The 18,004-nt window shown below is 35.1% G+C and overlaps 1 protein-coding gene across 5 annotated transcripts in view; it reads right to left on the bottom strand.

The window, feature by feature from the left end:
- The window catches only part of LOC128997005 (uncharacterized), a 36,262-nt gene extending 21,626 nt beyond the window's left edge, over positions 1 to 14,636 (bottom strand). For 3 of the 5 annotated variants that reach the window (XM_054422578.1, XM_054422580.1, XM_054422582.1), the window contains exons 1-8: positions 14,330 to 14,636; positions 12,975 to 13,142; positions 10,222 to 10,289; positions 9,384 to 9,452; positions 7,498 to 7,578; positions 5,582 to 5,650; positions 4,478 to 4,558; positions 434 to 514 (exon numbers count right to left, since the gene is read on the bottom strand). In XM_054422578.1, the coding sequence (XP_054278553.1) occupies positions 434 to 514; positions 4,478 to 4,558; positions 5,582 to 5,650; positions 7,498 to 7,578; positions 9,384 to 9,452; positions 10,222 to 10,289; positions 12,975 to 13,126 (601 nt within the window). In that variant the 5' untranslated portion in view covers positions 13,127 to 13,142; positions 14,330 to 14,636. The remainder of the gene's footprint in view (positions 1 to 433; positions 515 to 4,477; positions 4,559 to 5,581; positions 5,651 to 7,497; positions 7,579 to 9,383; positions 9,453 to 10,221; positions 10,290 to 12,974; positions 13,143 to 14,329) is intronic. The other 2 variants (XM_054422579.1, XM_054422581.1) reach the window with 2 other exon arrangements.
- Positions 14,637 to 18,004: the final 3,368 nt, after the last annotated feature.

Genomic DNA, 18,004 nt, shown 5'->3' with positions numbered 1-18,004 from the left:
CATTTCATTCGCCCGTGTAAACATCAACGTCATCTCCCGCGATCACGGAAACGTCATTGTCATCTCCTGCGGTCACGGTAACGTCATCGTCGTCTCCCGCGGTTTCGGAAACGTCATCGTCATCGTCCACTATCGCGGCAAAATCGTGAACATTTCCCGAGGCCGTGTAGACATCATCGTCATTGGCTTTCGCGGTTACGTAAACGCGATACGACGATCGCGGCAAAATCATGAAAATTCCCGACTTTGAAATCAAATTTAAGACTAAATCCCGACTTTTCAAGACCATTTTGAAATTCAATACTAACTCCCGACTTTCCCGATTTTCCCGACTACTAGACACCCTGGTTATATAATAAAAAAACGTATGCAATACAAGCAAGTTATTGAGCTAGTTGTCCAAATACTTATGACAAATAAATGTTAAACCCACCTTCATCAACACTGTTTCTAGATTCCATGCTCGGCCCTTTAGGTGTTTGTGGCTTAGCTTGAAAAACGCTTTTTGTAGGAACTGAAAAAAATTAATACCTTTATTAGTGATTTGTCGAAACCATGTATGCCGGTCGTGTGGACATTATCATTGTCTTCCGCGACGGCGGCAAAATTCTGATAATCGCTCGTGCCTGTGTAAGCATCATTATTGTTTGTAGCGATTGCGGCAAAATTCTTCATTGCCGCGGTTGTGTGTACATTATTATCTTCCGTGATCGCAGCATTATTCCCAACATCCTCCCGGCCATGTGGACATCATTGTCTTCCTCGGTAATGAAAACTTCATCGTTGCATTGCGCGATCGCAGTAGCCTAAATTGAAAATTCCAGGTAGAAATACAAAATTGCCTCATAATTGCTGGTTTTCCTGGCAGGTCTTCTGAATTGCATGTCAGAATGGGAGGATGTTCCATTTTGAGTGTCTCAAGGATAAATTCTTGGTCCATGTTTGTTCCTATTGCAGATAACACAGCAATCGTTTGCAAAGAGAAAAAAAAGACATTCATCACACCATCACCGGAGAGCTCCATTCTCTTGAGGACTGGTTTACAGTCAATGACATTTCCCATGAATGTGTCCAAAATATAGCTGATGCAATTTTCTGTCTCCAACATGAAAGGCAAGGTCACCCTACATTTAAACTAAAATTTGAAAGTTTTTAACGCCTTTTGTTATTTAGGGATACAAAAAGACTCACAATTAAATTGGCAAACTCACATCAAAGATTTATCGAAAACACTTACCTTAGCTATATGAAGAGAAAATACCCCCGCCGCAGCAAACCTGCAGACTAAGCGAATTTCCATTAACCTGATTGGATTTATACTAAAATGCCTCCATAAAAATAGCATATTTATTTCCTATTTAAATAGAATTAGTTTAACGAGTACTTAGGTTTGCTGCAACAGGGAGGGTAAAAAAGATTTTTTATAAAATGATAAAAGTTTAGTATGAAATAAAAGTATTTTCCAAAATCGATCAAAATATGTTCATAAACAAGCAAACTACAACAGTTGACTTATTCTCCATAAGAATAACATGGGAATTTTAAAATTACAATTTTTTTGAATTTTCTCCGTAACAATTAGGCGCATACTAACGCTTCAATATACTAAATTATTTGTTTTTTTAGGCTCTACAAGATGGTTTAAAAAGAAATTGTGAAATTTCCTGTTTTTAGGGTCAAAAATGGGAAAAACCTATTTTTACCCCATAAAACCCCCCATAAACCCCCGTTCCCATAGTCCGATCATGCTGGTTCGCGAACTCATTCAAGTTTATCCCGCTTTACACCTTCAAACCAAATTTTATCAAAATCGGACAAAAATTACTCAAGTTATCGTGCGGATGGACACATATATATATATATATATATCTCTATATATAGATATATAAAAATTTGAACGAATGGTGTTTTTGGCCTCTGGGGACATCAAAATGAAAAAGTAAATCGGTCCCGGGCTTAAGTCTTACCATGAGACCTACGGTAATAGCTACTTCCCTATAGGGAAATTCGCTAAAAGCGAGTTAAGAAATTCGTCAAGATGTATTTTTGATCTGTTGCTTCTACAGGGTGTCTACCAGATTTCTCAAATGGAATTCCCGACTTTTTCCCGACTTTTCATTACCATTTTTATTTAAATCCCGACCAAAAACTCGGTCTATTCTCCATGTTACTACACCTTTTTCCGTCTCGCGGTCACGGGTACCTTCGTCAACATATGTTGTCACTCGCAACAAAGCTAAATTACTGACGATCGAAACAAATCACGTGCCAAAAAAATCCCATATCAAATGTTGGGGTGTGTGAAGCAGCAACAAATTTTAATGTAGCCTAACTCGATTCGAAGCAACGCGGCATTTTTCTACTCATACTTGTCAATGGAATGAAATATTTGTTTTCATGCATTAGAAGAAACAGTATTTCTGGAAATATCAGTGAGCTTCTTGCCTATTTCATAATTTTTACTTGCAGCATCATGTTGTTCAGCATGATACCTATTTTATTTTATTGATTTTATAAATATAAAGATATGTTTTGGTGTAAACAAACAAAAACCTTTGCAAGATTTATACTGAATCTTTCATTTGGTTTACATTGATAAAATAAGAGGATAGAATCAGACCTACAAGGTATACATAATTTCTTGTATGGCTAAGCAATGGCTCAGTGTATGCCATGTACTTGGATGGTAATAACTTGTATGGCTAAGCAATGTCTCAGTGAATAGCTTATATAAATTAATGTCAATAATTTAATAGTGTCAATATGTTATATGGATACTGATAGTCAAAGTAACAGTATCAATGTAACAGTCAACTACGTTTATGGATACTGATTCAATAACGTATGGACACTGATTCAAAAACGTATTTGGATGAAGATTCAATAACGTATATGGATACTGATTCAAAAACGTATTTGTATACTGATTCAATAACGTATTTGAATACTGATTCAATATCGTATGGATAGGACTACTGATTAAAACGTATTTGGATACTGATTCAAAAACGTATTTGGATACTGATTCAATAACGTATTTGGATACTGATTCAATAACGTATGGATACTGATTCAAAAACGTATATGCATACTGATTCAATACCGTATTCTGATTCAATAAATTATGGATACTGGTTCAAACACGTATTTATGGATACTGATTCAATAACGTATTTGAATACTGATTCAATATCGTATGGATAGGACTACTGATTAAAACGTATTTGGATACTGATTCAATAACGTATTTGAATACTGATTCAATATCGTATGGATAGGACTACTGATTAAAACGTATTTGGATACTGATTCAAAAACGTATTTGGATACTGATTCAATAACGTATTTGGATACTGATTCAATAACGTATGGATACTGATTCAAAAACGTATATGCATATTGATTCAATACCGTATTCTGATTCAATAAATTATGGATACTGGTTAAAAAACGTATTTATGGATACTGATTCAATAACGTATATGGATACTGATTCAAAAACGTATTTGGATACTGATTCAATAATGTATATGAATACTGACTCAATAATGTTTGGGAATTAAATTTTTGGGACCCGTTCATCCCTAATTTTAAAAGGTTAGATTATTCCCGACCTTCGGCCGAAATTCATTACTTTTTCACGACTTTTCCCGACCTTTCAAAATCCCCGACTTTTTCCCGATTTTCCCGGAATTCCCGACTAGTAGACACCCTGTTCTAAGTAAATAAAAAAAAATCTAAACTTGTACACATGACTAAGGTTGGACACAATTTAACCTTAGGATGGTTTAATTGGTAGGCCTAACTGCAGTGATCCAATTTAAAAAATTAATTTCTTAAAAAAAAAATAAAAAATTAATAGACAAGCTTGTAAATAACAAACCTTGAGAATTTAAATCCTTGGGAGGAGTGCTTTCTTTTTGAGACTGATGTCCAATAACGCTCTCAATAACTGAAACGGAAATTGAAATATCTGAGTGTTTTCACATGCATTTTATTTTTAATTAGGCCTACATATAACTTAGAAATAGGTTATTGCTTTAGAATATAATAAGATTCTTATTGGGTTTTCTGTTAAGATTAAAGCTTTGTGTTAAGCTTGTGTACAACAGATTAGTGTGAGTTATAATTTAGTCAACATTTTCAAAACAAAGGTTAGGGCAACAATTTTACTTGATATGACATGAGTTAGAATCATAACAGGCCATTGCTGGGTAAACATTTTAATAACACACTGGGTTGAACGAGAAATTGTTTCTTCTTGTACGTCCCAACACAAATTACAATACAAAATGACAAAAATTAGTAATCACAATACATGGGAAAAGTAAGGGGTGGATAATATATCATAATATATGTTAATTTGAACCAACATTCAGAAAACAAAGAGTGTTATATAATAAAATACTTAAGCAATACATGCCAAGTTATTAAGCTAGTTGCCCAAATACTTATGACGAATAAATGTCTAACCCACCTTTATCAACACTGTTTCTAGATTCCATGCTCGGTCCTTTAGGTGTTTGTGGCTTAGCTTGAATTATGCTTTTTGTAGAAACTGAAAAAATGAAATTATTTATTAGTGATTTGTCAAAACCATGTCTGCCGGTTGTGAGGACAGTATCATCGTCTTCCGCGATGGCGGCAAAATTCTGATCATCCGTTACACCCGTGTAGACATCATTACCGGCTTGCGCGATCGCTGTAAAATTATGAACATATCCTGCAGTCATTTGGACATCATTAACATTTCCGGCGATTGCAGCAAAATTTGGAAAATTTCCTCAGTTGTTTGCACATTATCGTTTTCCGTGATTGCAGCATTATTCCCATCATCCTCCCGGCCACGTGGACATCATTGTCTTACTCGGTAATGAAAACTTCATCGTCGCAATACGTGATCGCAGTGGCCTAAATTGAAAATTCCCAGTAGAAATCCAAATTCACCCATAATTCCTAGTTTTCCCGGTAGGTCCTCCTGAATTACATGTCAGAATGGGAGGATGTTCCATTTGCAGTGCCTCAAGGATAAATTCTTGGTCCATGTTTGTTCCTATTATTTGGAAACGACCTTGGAAGTGCGTAAAAAATGCCAATATTTCAGTGCAGATGACAGCAATCGTTTGCAAAGAAAAAAAAGACATTCTCTCACCATCACCAGAGAGCTCCATTCTCTTGAGGACTGGTTTATCCAATGTATCCAAAATATAGCTGATACAATTCTCCTTCTCCAATATAAAAGCAAGATCGCCCTAAATTTAAACTAAAATTTTATAGTTCCTAACGCCTTTTATTATTTATGAATACAAAAACTCACAATTAAATTGGCAAACTCACATCTAAAATTTATCAAAAACTACCTTAGCTATATATGAAGGGGGAAAAAGAGGTAAGAAATTTGTCAAGATGTATTTATGATCTGCTGCTTCTAAATAAATCATAAACATCTAAAACACGCATGGCTAAGGTTAGGACACAATTTAACCTTTAGGACAGTTTAATTGGTACTTGCAGTGTTCCAATAAAAAAAAATTCAAAAAAAAAATTAAAAATTGGATAGGCAAGCTTGTTAATAACAAACCTTGAGAATTTAAATCCTTGGGAGGAGTGCTTTCTCTTTGAGGCTGATGTCCAATAACGCTCTCAATTACTGAAATGGAAATTAAAATATCTGATCATTTAATTTTTAATCAGGCCTACATATCACTTAGAAATAGGTTATTGATTTAGAATATAATAATATTATGATTGTTATTGGGTTTTCCGTTAAGCTTAAAGCTTTTGTGTTAAGCTTGTGTACAACAGATTAATGTGTGGGCTTTAGGTGTTAAGGTTAGGGCAACAATTTTACTTGATATGACATGAGTTAGAATCATAATAGGCCATTGCTGGGTAAACATTTTAACCCTCCGAGTGTCACGTGTTTTGGCCTTAATGTCAGCCTATTTTTTGCTCATTTGCAAGATTTTTTTAAAACTGATCTGAGAAGCTTAAAAACAATGTTAATTATACTGTTCTATATACCATTTTGTTTGGAAAATCTTGGGCTTCAATATTATATATAAAACATAAGGAAGATTTTTTAAAAAAAATTTTTTTAGGTAAAAAAAATGTATAATTTCGAAAATTAAAAAAAAAAAAAAAGTTTGCGCTCAATGAAATTGTATAAATTATAGGCCTATATAAATATTTGAAAATAGCCACTTTGTTCTAAATTTTATGAGGATTACAAATATATAATAATATAAGGAAGTAGATTTGCAAATAAATAAGTTATGGGCAAAAAACAGATTTCAGTACATAGCGTTTAGCTAAGAATGCATAGCCCAACCATAGCTAGGAATCTGGCTGATAATTTACATCAATATCACTACCTACTTCTTCAGGATCATCAACCAGCACTTCAAAACCACTTAAATCTTCTTATAATGCACCACGTATATCACTACTTTTGATTTTTAACACTAAAACAATGATAAATGTAATAAAACACATCAGTCATCGGTCCGAGGGTAACCTAGCTGTTTACAAATACACGCACGTCAGCTCAGTCAGCTGTCTGCTACAATATTTTCGGAACTAAAATGAATAGTGCTTAGAGACAGACCTCTGCAGAAAGCTTAGAACATTACGGAAAGAACGATACCTAACTCAATCCAGTACAGTCCGATTCAGTTAGTCATAGAGCCTTCGCCGTAAACAGTGTTCGCGAGTCGCTGTAGCGACGCACGACACTATACAAAGTGCGTTACGCGTCGCTGCAGCGACGCATGACACTCGGAGGGTTAATAACACATTGTGTCGAACGAGAAATTGTTTCTTCTTCTACGTCCCAACACATATTACAATACAAAATGACAAAAATTAGTAATCACAATACAGTAGAGTCCCTTTAGTCCGAAATGGTTGGGACCGGGCCCATTTCGGATTACCGAATATTTTGGATTAAACGTTTTTTTTTTTTTTTTTTTCGTCTTCTTACTATTTTTTTTTCTTCGCAGGCACGAGCCCGTGATTGTTTTTCACATTACTGAAGGCTAGACCTATTGGCTGCAGCATTATCACTTAATAAAATCCATTTATGATTTGGCAGACAAAAATGTAAAATGTTACAGTAATAACAAAAATGGTGAAATATTTACTAAAATACTCTACAAAAAAAGTCTATCTCGCCCAGCCGCTACAGAATACTTTGACCAGGTACAGAAAACTGTGTCAAAAATTTAATAAAAAAAATTCAAAAAAATTCCAAAAATTTTGTTTTTATAAAAGAAAATATATATATTTTTTTTGGTTTTGGATTAAGCGGACTTTTGGATTACCGAAGTTCGGATTATTGGGACTCTACTGTACATGGGAAAAGTAAGGGGTGGATAATGTTAATTTGAACCAATATTCAGAAAACAAAGAGTGTTATATAATGAAAAACGTAAGCAATACATGCCAGTTATTGAGCTAGTTGTCCAAATACTTATGAAAAACAAATGTCAAACCCACCTTTATCAACACTGTTTCTAGATTCCATGCTCGGCCCTTTAGGTGTTTGTGGCTTAGCTGGAATAACGCTTTTCGTAGGAACTGAAAAAATAAATACCTTTATTAGTGATTTGTCAAAACCATCAAAGCTAAGTTTCAATTTCAATCCGTCACAAGCCCCTTGTTACCAGTTGTCTCTTTACTAGTAACATTGGGGGTAAAAACATAAATTTATTTTCCCTGCCTGCCCTTAAAATATTGTGCATTATCCATCAATGTATTTACAAGAAAACAAGTTGAACTAGTTTGGAATTTCATTCCCCACAAATCTTTAAGATAAATTGCCATTTAGATTCTAACTTAGATTCTCGATACATTTTTAAACACTTTTGAAACGTTTCCTTGAAACTCCATTACAACAAAAAGTGTATGTAAATAATCTGGCAAAAGTTCAGCGTTCACACACAACATGACAGCAAGCAAATCACAAGGTGAACTAAAAAATCAGATTACAATGAATTGCTTGGGTTATCACTTTACAGACTTGTATACCAATTGAATACACAAATAACATTCCAACAAATTTTGGCCTCTATGCATATCAAAATAAGAGATTCAAACTGTCCCGAGTCTAGTAGCTATTCTACCTATGGTAAAACCCTCTTCCCTAAGGAGAAATTCGCTAACAAAACAAAACAAAAAACTGTTTGTGAGCTGCTAACAAAGATTTGCATATAAAATCATTCAACATATTAGGACCAGTGTTGCAGGAACATCTTTCTCATCCTACTTTTTTAAAGAACTTACAGGGTGTGTGCACTAGTGAATGTCTTCGTATAAAAAACCATGTTTGTACAAGGTTGGTTGTATTTGTCATGGTTCTTTGATTGTTGATGGAAACTACAGTTCATTATGCAATTCACAGTAAACTTGTAAAGGTACGATTTCCTACTCCATCTAGGCCTATACTTATTTAATACGCAAGCAGGATTTTTGTGACAATTACTCCTCCAAAACTACTGAACCGATTGACATGTTTTTGGTGTCATTGGAAAGAGCGTAACGTGAAGTTGCGCAGGAAACTTTCTTTTTAGGGAAATAATTAAAGAGTGAGGCCTTGGGACCCTTTAAAGTTTTATATTTCTCCATAAGATTAACATGGGAAACAAATATTGTTTTGAAACTCCAGCTGTTGTAAGAAATTAAATATTAATAATTGGTCTCCATGGAAGCGTGAGAAAATTCACAATGTTTACAATTGCTTTGACATTTAAATGTAAACAACCAGAACTGTCAAATGCCTATTTCACAATTTTAGACAGCTGATAAAAAAATTAAAACAACTATGTGGTAGGTTTATTTAATCTTAAACTTTATGATAAATTATTTATTATAAATTTATTTCAATGATTCAGAAACAGATTTTTCCCATTGCGAAGGAAAAATTAATAGTGAGAAGAAAAACATACGTTAATTGTTAACAGTCAATTTGTAAAATTATCTACGTTGTATTAAAAATGTGTATAGCTTTGGATGTTGGTTTCTGTTTAATGATATACGTTATTAGTTCAATTTTTACTTAATTGGTACTTTATAAAAGCTGACAGCTTTTTTACGTTGACTTAAATTGTAAGCAATTCCCGTCCATGGGCAGTTTGATTGTTAAAAATTTACCCTTTAAACTGGAATAGGACTGTTATGTAAATTGTGAGTATTTCCATTGATTAATAATCTTTTAGTTGGCTCTTTTAAAATTATTGGAAATTATGACTATTCTTAGTTTTTCAACAAGTAATTTGTTTATAAATAACTCCTGTACTTCTTCGCAATTGCTCGATTTCGAGCAACATGTACACTAGTTTAAGATTAAAATCATAATTATTGAGAAAAAAATTTAAAGCTCAAACCTTTTGCTTGAGTCTTGATCTCAAATGTTTTCTTGCCTGATGCTGTACTTGGACATGATCTCGGCCGTCCTAAACAATTTTAAATACCTACTGAGAATCAGGATTACTATACAGCCAAATATGGAAAAAGATTAGGGGGGATTAGCTAATATACAAACATGATAACCTATTGAAGCACAGACAGTGGACTCACTAAACGGACCAATTTCGTAACAAGATGGAAGATGGGTAGTGCCACCCCCAACTATCAACTATAGTCTATAACAAACCAGCAGGGCGCTAAACCTGACAGCATATTTGTGGCGTACCTGGTTGTGTTATGGGTGGTTGCATAACTGTCATTGCATTGTTTAATAGTGGAATGCAATGATGAAAATTGAAAAAATATTGATTGCAAAGCGATCAAGGTGAAATCAATTTTCCTTGGTTAGTGGTTTTAAACATCATCTTAGTATCCTGTGATTCACGCAAAATCTCTTGCAATTTGCAAAATGTCTGCAAGTTTTTGTGAATGCAATAGACTATTACGGGAATTTTGACTCAACTCGAATTCTAACTTGATGCTTTCACGGATTGAAAAACAAGCCACTTGCCCATCTCTTAAACCTCTTATCCTTTCACCACTTCACTGCAAAAGGAAATAACTACTCACACACTGAGACAAAAAAATTGTTAAAAATATACTAAAATATCTCAGACTGTTGCAGGGGCATACCCAGGTCTTACAAGTAGGGCTACCTAATTAAGTTTGCTGATAAAGGGGAGAAAAAATAGTTTTTTGGTAAAATATTGACAGTATAGTATGACAAATAATATGAAAGTGAACAATTATTCTTACCAGTGCTAGTGTTACTAGATGTTGATACTTGGGACTTTGCACCACTGGAGCTAACCGGTCCATTTGACCTAAAATACACAGAGTATGGATTATATATCGGCATTACATGGACGTCAAAAAAGATAGACAAATTCCACCTATCTTATTTTATTTTGCAGAGCCGGGCCAAAAGCCACACTTCGTCAATTTATTGCGCACTCCACTAAGTTGTTTCATTGAAAGACCTTAAACATCCAAGGACCAGATAAATGCCTGTAGACTGCCAGTTAATTTGTCCTCGGGAAGGTGACTCCCTCTTAGCAGATAACCAAGAGATGTCCTTCTTCCCTCAAAGAGCTCTTCACAGTCAAAGAGCAGGTGATTGGCTGTTTCCTACAGCATTTTCTACAAAGTGGTACACCATCATACAACTCATACATTGCAGATGTTTTTCAAAACATCCATGTCCGGTGATTAGTTCTACTGTTTGTCTAATTCTTCGCCTATTCAGCCTCAAAATTCTGAAGTAACCCGATTTGAAGGCGTTTGAAGACTAAGCTCAGAGTGATGTGATGAGTCGAGTACTTGACTCAGTAAGTATCGAGTCCACTCGATACCTATCTGCGATACTCGAGTACCGTACTATTACTCATAAACTTAAGTTTATCTGCCTACTAGAACAATCACTAAGAGTGGACAACGCTCGCTTGCTTTACAGTTTGTACACTGTTGACTGCTAGATGTAGTTCCAAAGCCATCTGCCATGAGTAGGCCTAGATAGCGCTCGACCAAGTAATTGGCTTACTCGAGTCAAGAATTAAATATAAAATATATCATACATAACTTAAATGCTATAAATATCAACCCAACCTAATGAATAAACCGATCCATGACTCTTATCTCAAATCCATAAATAGGCATCTATATATTTAATACGCGACATGAAACTTTGTGAACAATAAGGCTTTTTTGTTTTAAGATTTAACCCCACATATTATATACCAAAATGTTCGTATAGGTGTGTAGGTGTGCAAACTGGCTTTAGATTTTCGAAATATATCTTTTTAAGGGCGTGGGCTGCCCTCAAAGTTCCTTCCATAAGGATAACATCGCCGCCGGCCCGACCAAACGCGTGCACACACCGTGACGGTACCAAAGTAAATGTTATGTGTTTTTCTACGTGTGTTCTATGTTTTATATTTTAAATTGATGACGAATCTGAGAAGAGGATATTTGAGGATGTGGCAGTCGCCACGAAACATGTAGTTGTTTATCCACCAACACTAAACGGATATTGTAAGGTAACAATAATAATTTAATTAATAACATTGTGATTGATTTGTATGTTATTATATTCTGAAACAGATGTCAATACATTAGTTTACAAAAAATTTAATTCCCAGCTGTTTTGTTTGGTTTTGAAATGTAAACAGTTTGCATGTTTTTGAAAATAATTAGAAACCTGGCAAAGAAATGTTATCTATAGAACACGACGGGAGAAAAGTTTTACATTATATTTTCGTTTATACATGCCAAGGACCCAACGAGAAAGAAATATTGCCGGTCGGACACGGCGAGTCAACATACAGCAAGCAATACAAAACGTAAGAAGCATAGACGAGGAGCTGGAGCAGTTAGTGGCAACGTGTACTTACAAAATTACACTGACAAATGCAAGAATTCAGCAGCATTCACCTGGCGAGATGGCATTAAAATGTCAGAAATGAGATGCGCTACATTTAAAAGAAGAACAAAGAGGACGAGGCGAAGGATTTTCATCCTGCTCTGCTATAAAGGAATAGTGAATATACCACCATACCGGGAAATATATTTTATACAAGAGCCTACCTAATGGAGCTAATCATTTGTGTAAAAACGAAACTACAAGGACAACATTACATCGTACAACTCTGCGCTCGCAATGGTCAGCACTCGAGCTAAAATTGAAGAACATAACGATGGAGGGCATTTCATGTATAAGGTGCACGGTCGACACAATTTATCAATCAATTGGCACCTTTCAACTGTCAGAAGGGGAGCATCCCACACATGCCCAAATTTATATCTACGGACGTCGAAACCGCTGTTCAAGAAAGAATGCTAAACAAAGCTAATGGCTCTTTCAGCACTGAGCTCATGCACATTTTGACTCAACATTTGGTTAATATTAATCCATACGCACAAGCTTTCAGCACGATGAGCTCCGTCCTGCAAAATACTCCTAAGCACAAAGACCTTAGCATGCATATAACCTACGATCGAGCTCAAGACCAACGTCGATACAACGACGCAACTTCTAACGACGTTGCTATAATATCCTAATTTATTATTCGTGCGAATTCGCACGGGTTCACCTAGTAGTACTATAAAACGAGCCAGAGTCCGTCTGGTACTACACGGGTTGTGACTCAGATCAATTTCAGCGACTCTAGACAAGATTCATTTCTGGAATTTGCCGCTGCGAATCAACAGATTTTCATTGCTATAACTTACAGGTAAGAATCGAGTCCAGTACTCGAGTACTGACTCTAGTAGTAACAGTAGCCTATCGAGTCAAATTTAGGCTACTCGAGCCGGTAGAGTACTTTGACCCATCACATCACTAGAGTACCGTAAGTGCTTACTTAGGCTACTCAACTTAGAAGGGACAAATTACGCCTATGATAGGTAGGCATGTTAAATAATTTCTGAGAAAAATTGGAAAATTTTATCTTTGTAGTAGGCTAAGTTTACAAACCTACACAAAATTTCTTGTTTTTTTTTTTAACACTCACCTATTATATGACAAAATCGGGATTGATGATTTCACTTTTCTCACAATTTCCGTAGAGAATATTGGAGAGACATCATTGAAGTTTTGTAGAGCGTTGGCGGTGTCTCGACCAGCACGAGGAGTACTTGTGTATCTGGGAGGTTGCACACTCATGGTTTAAAATTTTCAACTGAAAGAAGAGAAATTTAAAATTCAGAAGAAAATTGAAAAACTGAATAACCTGAGTAGGAAACTTAGGCCTATTCGAACAAAATTCCACTAAAAATGTGGAAAATAAAGCAAGATAGTAAGTACGGTAATTTACCATGAAGTACAGGTAGGCCTACGGTACCCTCAGAGGCATTGGTGTTTTATACAGCGTAGTGCAGTAGGCCCTACATCAGCACAAAAATAGAGGCTGAGCTATCGATCTAGATGTACGGTACCAAGATGCACACTTTGCTAAATCGTTGAACAGCTTCCCAGTTTTGGCAGTGAGACTATTCAATACACTACCAGTTACATCTTAATGAAGCAGGCCAACAATAAGTTACCCAGTTAGTAAATATTACCGTACCTGAAGTTAATAATACACAGTGAGTAAGCTTAAGTTAGGCCCTAGATGTTGCCAAGTGACTTATGAAGCAGAATTTAACTTAATCGTTGACTGTAAGCTATATTTTAAGTAGGGTAGCCTCTCTATAGGCCTAAGTTTACTCATTATGTGGGGTGGCCTAGGTTTCAAAGCCTATCTCTACGGTACAGACTAACTTAAGTCCAGACAACTTACCTGAACACAAAAATCTCTCCAGTTAGACAACTTGTTTAATAATATAGAATTTAGCATATTGGACGGGTAAGACTTCCGTATCTGTTGTCAAAAACAACCGAATAAAAATATCGATCGAACTATGTAACCAAACGATATATCGAATGATGAAACAATCGAATGGATAACATATTTTCTTCGGTTGTTTTTTACAACAGATAGCCTACGGAAGTCTACCCTATTGGGCTAAGTTAACTTAACTTAGGCCTATACCGGTAGGTCTTTAAAATGTTATAGGCTGTCTTTAGGCCTATAGGCCCTACTTAGGTGAAAATAGCAAAAGAGAAGGCCTAAGTTAAGTTAAACAAGTTTAACGCGTTAGGCCTAGACGTCAAATATAACACTCGGGCGGGATTGAACGGGGTTTTTCATGATTCAAAATCAGGAAAACTTAGTTCTCGAACCAGAAAGAGGGATTAACTTAAGTTATTGTTTTGGTTGTGTGGATACACATTGATAGAGGTGTGTTAAAAATATCGATGGTAAACCCGAAGACGTTGAGGAATTGATAAAAGTTGGCCATTATAGGTAGGTGACACAATACTTACCACAAAAGTAATAGCCTAGGCTATTTAATTTCTGTAGCTCCAATTTCAGAAAGTCCTTACGATTCCTAAACAAGGATAGGCTAGGGCAAGCATACTCTTGTTTGCACAGGAAAATCAATGTCAGACTGACTGAAAACTAATGAAAATTAAGTTATACTCAACATAAACTTCTACTTGTTCTAACACTCGACAGTCGGATATCAAACTCTCGAAACGAAACAAACCAACAAAAATTCGTGATAATTAATTAATTATTCGTATTGTATTGAATTGCATATCGTTCTTTACGTTCATCATGCCGCGCAAATAGAATAGAATAGTTAACTTTTAACAACTAAGTTGAAGTTGAAGTTCGTTTCGTTCGTTTGAAAATCTGAATCTGATTGGATCTGTTTTTTGTTTTTTTTTTCTTGATGAACTAGAAACAGGAAACAAGGGTTTACTGCCGGAAATCTAAATAAATAAATACAATGGAACACTCATTGATTATAAGAAATAAAATAATAATTTGTTTTAAGAGTGGTACATTGATGGTTATAATTTTAAATATTTCAGTGTAATATACTGATTTTACCTTAAAAATTTTACTTGCACCATTGATTTATATGGGGTAATATATATGACAAGCAATATATATGTACTGCTCAAGGGAGCAATATTTTTCAATAAATTACCAAAGACAATAAAAGAACTGAAAGGTAATTTATTTTTCCTACAGTTACCTAACAATGTACATGTTCTCTCACTGATTTGAGAAAGCAAAGTGGCCATTTCGCTCATCAGTGAGACAATGTTAACATTGTCTCACTCTAATTACTTTGTCTCACTCCAGATTTGCAACGTTAAGGCACGAAATAGTGAGCGTGTAACATGCAGGCAACGTCGTATGCGCGCGAAATACGTTGGCAGCACTGGCTGTAAATCAGCTGGTCAGCTGTTGTACTGTTGTATTTGTCACTTCACATTAAATGTCATATTAAAAGTTCACTTCTGTGTAAAAATAGGTTAGGTTTCTTCACAAATTTATTTGTTTTATGGTTAACTGTTAGACTGTAGGAAAAGTATAATGTGCAACTCGAGTTCAAAGTACAATTGCCTCACTCGAGAAAACATTCCTCACTCGCCTACGGCTCGTGAGTAAGGATTTCTCTCGAGTGAGTCAATTGCTCACTTTTCTCACTAGTTGCACAAATAACTATTTCCTACAGTTACCTAACAATGTACATGTTCTCTCACTGATTTGAGAAAGCTAAGTGGCCAATTCGCTCATCAGTGAGACAATGTTAACATTGTCTCATTCTAATTACTTTGTCTCACTCACTCCAGATTTGCAACGTGAAGGCACGAAATAGTGAGCGCATAACATGCAGACAAGGTCGTATGCGCGCGAAATACGTTGGCAGCACTGGCTGTAAATCAGCTGGTCAGCTGTTGTAATGTTATCATTAAAAATTTAATATTAAAAGATCACTTCTGTGTAAAAATATGTCACGTTTCTTTACCAATTTATTTGTTTTATGGTAACTGTAGGAAAAATATAATGTGCAACTCGAGTGCAAAGTGCAATTACCTCACTCGAGAAAACATTCCTCACTCGCCTACGGCTCGTGAGTAAGTATTTCTCTCGAGTGAGTCAATTCTCCCTTTGCTCACTAGTTGCACAAATAACTATTTCATTTTTGGCTACATGTTTAGCCAGCCTTGAGGATTCCGATTTAAAAAATGTATGCCTATTGTGTGAGTGAGTAGAACTTTGTAGAGTAGAACGCATGGTTTTGTACTCAAATCTGTATTTTTGCATGGTTTGCTTTGATAAGTGACTATAACATTGACGATTGCAATGCATGTTTTTCATGTTAAAAGCGAATAAAGTCATTTCATTTTAGTTTCAAGTACATTTTTCATAGGTACTCTGTTAAAATATTAACTCTCTGGTTTGATGTTTGTGACGTTTGATATAGACTACCCTAATCCTAAAAGAATATTATTTCAGGTTAAAGTCTTCAGTGTACACTTTACTGTTTGTTAAAGGGAATAAGCAGCAGTTTTCCCGATACATTTGTCTTAGTCATAGTAAAAGTGACATTGCGGCAAAAAATTGAATATAACACAGGTGTCCTCATGTATCAACGATTTGGGAGGGAAGCCAGAAGAAACATGATGACGTGATGGCTACTGGCATCTCATTGGTCCTCTTGGTTGAGGTAAGGTATGGAGGTTTATTCGAATGATGGGGTTAAATTAGGCTGGTTGGGTAATTTCAGGGGCGTCTTAAAGGGGTGGGCAGGGGCCACCTCCAAATCATCTTTGAAAAGTGTAGTGTAAATGTTTTGAATTTATTTATTTGGTCGTACTTTTGCCGTATCTTTAATTTCGGAGCGATTGAAATTAGCTGTTCAAGTTTGGCCTAAACATTTTTGAATGAAAAAATAACGTATACTGCTTCTGGTGTTTGGTACTTATATCTTTCAACTTATAGACGAAGAATAAGCTTAAGAGTAGTACGAATCCCTTTAAAATCATACCATTATAAAAGTGGAAACGGATTTTTATTGGAAATGATATTCAATCCTATTTACTGTAATACGAGCTATCTGTTTGTTTGTCTGTCTGTAATATATATCTTGAAATCCAGCGGCAGGATTTTGAATAAATTTTGGAATTAGGGACTATACTCTAATAGATCTATATGTCTGTTTGTCTGTCTGTCTCTCTGTAAAATGTAATACATCTTGAAATCCAGCGGAAAAATTTGAAAAATTTTGGAATTAGGGACGTATAACTTAGCCCTAAAAATGTGATTGGCGACAGGCACTACCTCAGGAAAATTCATATTTTATTATTTTGCTACACAATTCATTTGAATATATAAAAAATTTAACCCTGGCCTTATGGGTTGCCAAGAAACTATGTTGGTTGAACAAATTAACAAGTAAGTAAACGAAAGACATGTAAAAAATGTGTTTTATAAACCATCCACAGTATACTAGCAAATTACAAAATACAGTACAAAGTGAAAAACATCAGTTGTAACTATTGAGCAAAGATTACACTAAAGATTACTCGATATAGGGGGAAATAGAGCAAGTGATGATGAGTGTTTCGTGTTGATGACGTTTGAGTGCACTGGCGTCGACTCAATGTTTCACTCTTATTTAAGGGTAGATTTTACAATCAATTTATATGCACTCTTTTTTATAGTTTACATAATTTTGCCAGCCGTATTCAGTAGAATCCGTATTAAAATTGTATTACAATAAATTCTATAGTAAACAATATACACTTGAATCAGACTTATCTGTCTTTAGCTAATCCCTCATACGAGAGTATTTTAGAGAGTATGCTCATTGCTTATGCTGAAGTTTTCCATTTATATTGCTTTTACCATAGAAATAAACTATACCAAGCCATGGCTCATCCCCGGTACTAATATTAAATAGATTAGCTCTCAAGAGAATTAATAAAATATGCTTTTTAAATTTTGCAAATAGTTTTTCACTCTTTGGTTGGAGTTGTATACCTACCGAATTCCATAAAGAATATTTTAATATCATTTAAGATGTAAATCGTAAATACAAAAACAAAATGGTGAATAACTAAAAAAACAAGGTATTTTGAAAGAAATGTTGTTCTTGATTTTCATTTTATTTTGACTCATTAAACGTACCTAGTCTC

The sequence above is a fragment of the Macrosteles quadrilineatus genome, unplaced genomic scaffold (genome assembly GCF_028750875.1).
Source record: "Macrosteles quadrilineatus isolate MER2022 unplaced genomic scaffold, UCM_ALF_1.0 Scaffold_6__1_contigs__length_79288215, whole genome shotgun sequence".
Taxonomy (NCBI): Eukaryota; Metazoa; Arthropoda; class Insecta; order Hemiptera; family Cicadellidae; genus Macrosteles; species Macrosteles quadrilineatus.
Note: the sequence above shows the minus strand (reverse complement) of the source record. Positions and strands in the feature narration are given on the sequence as shown.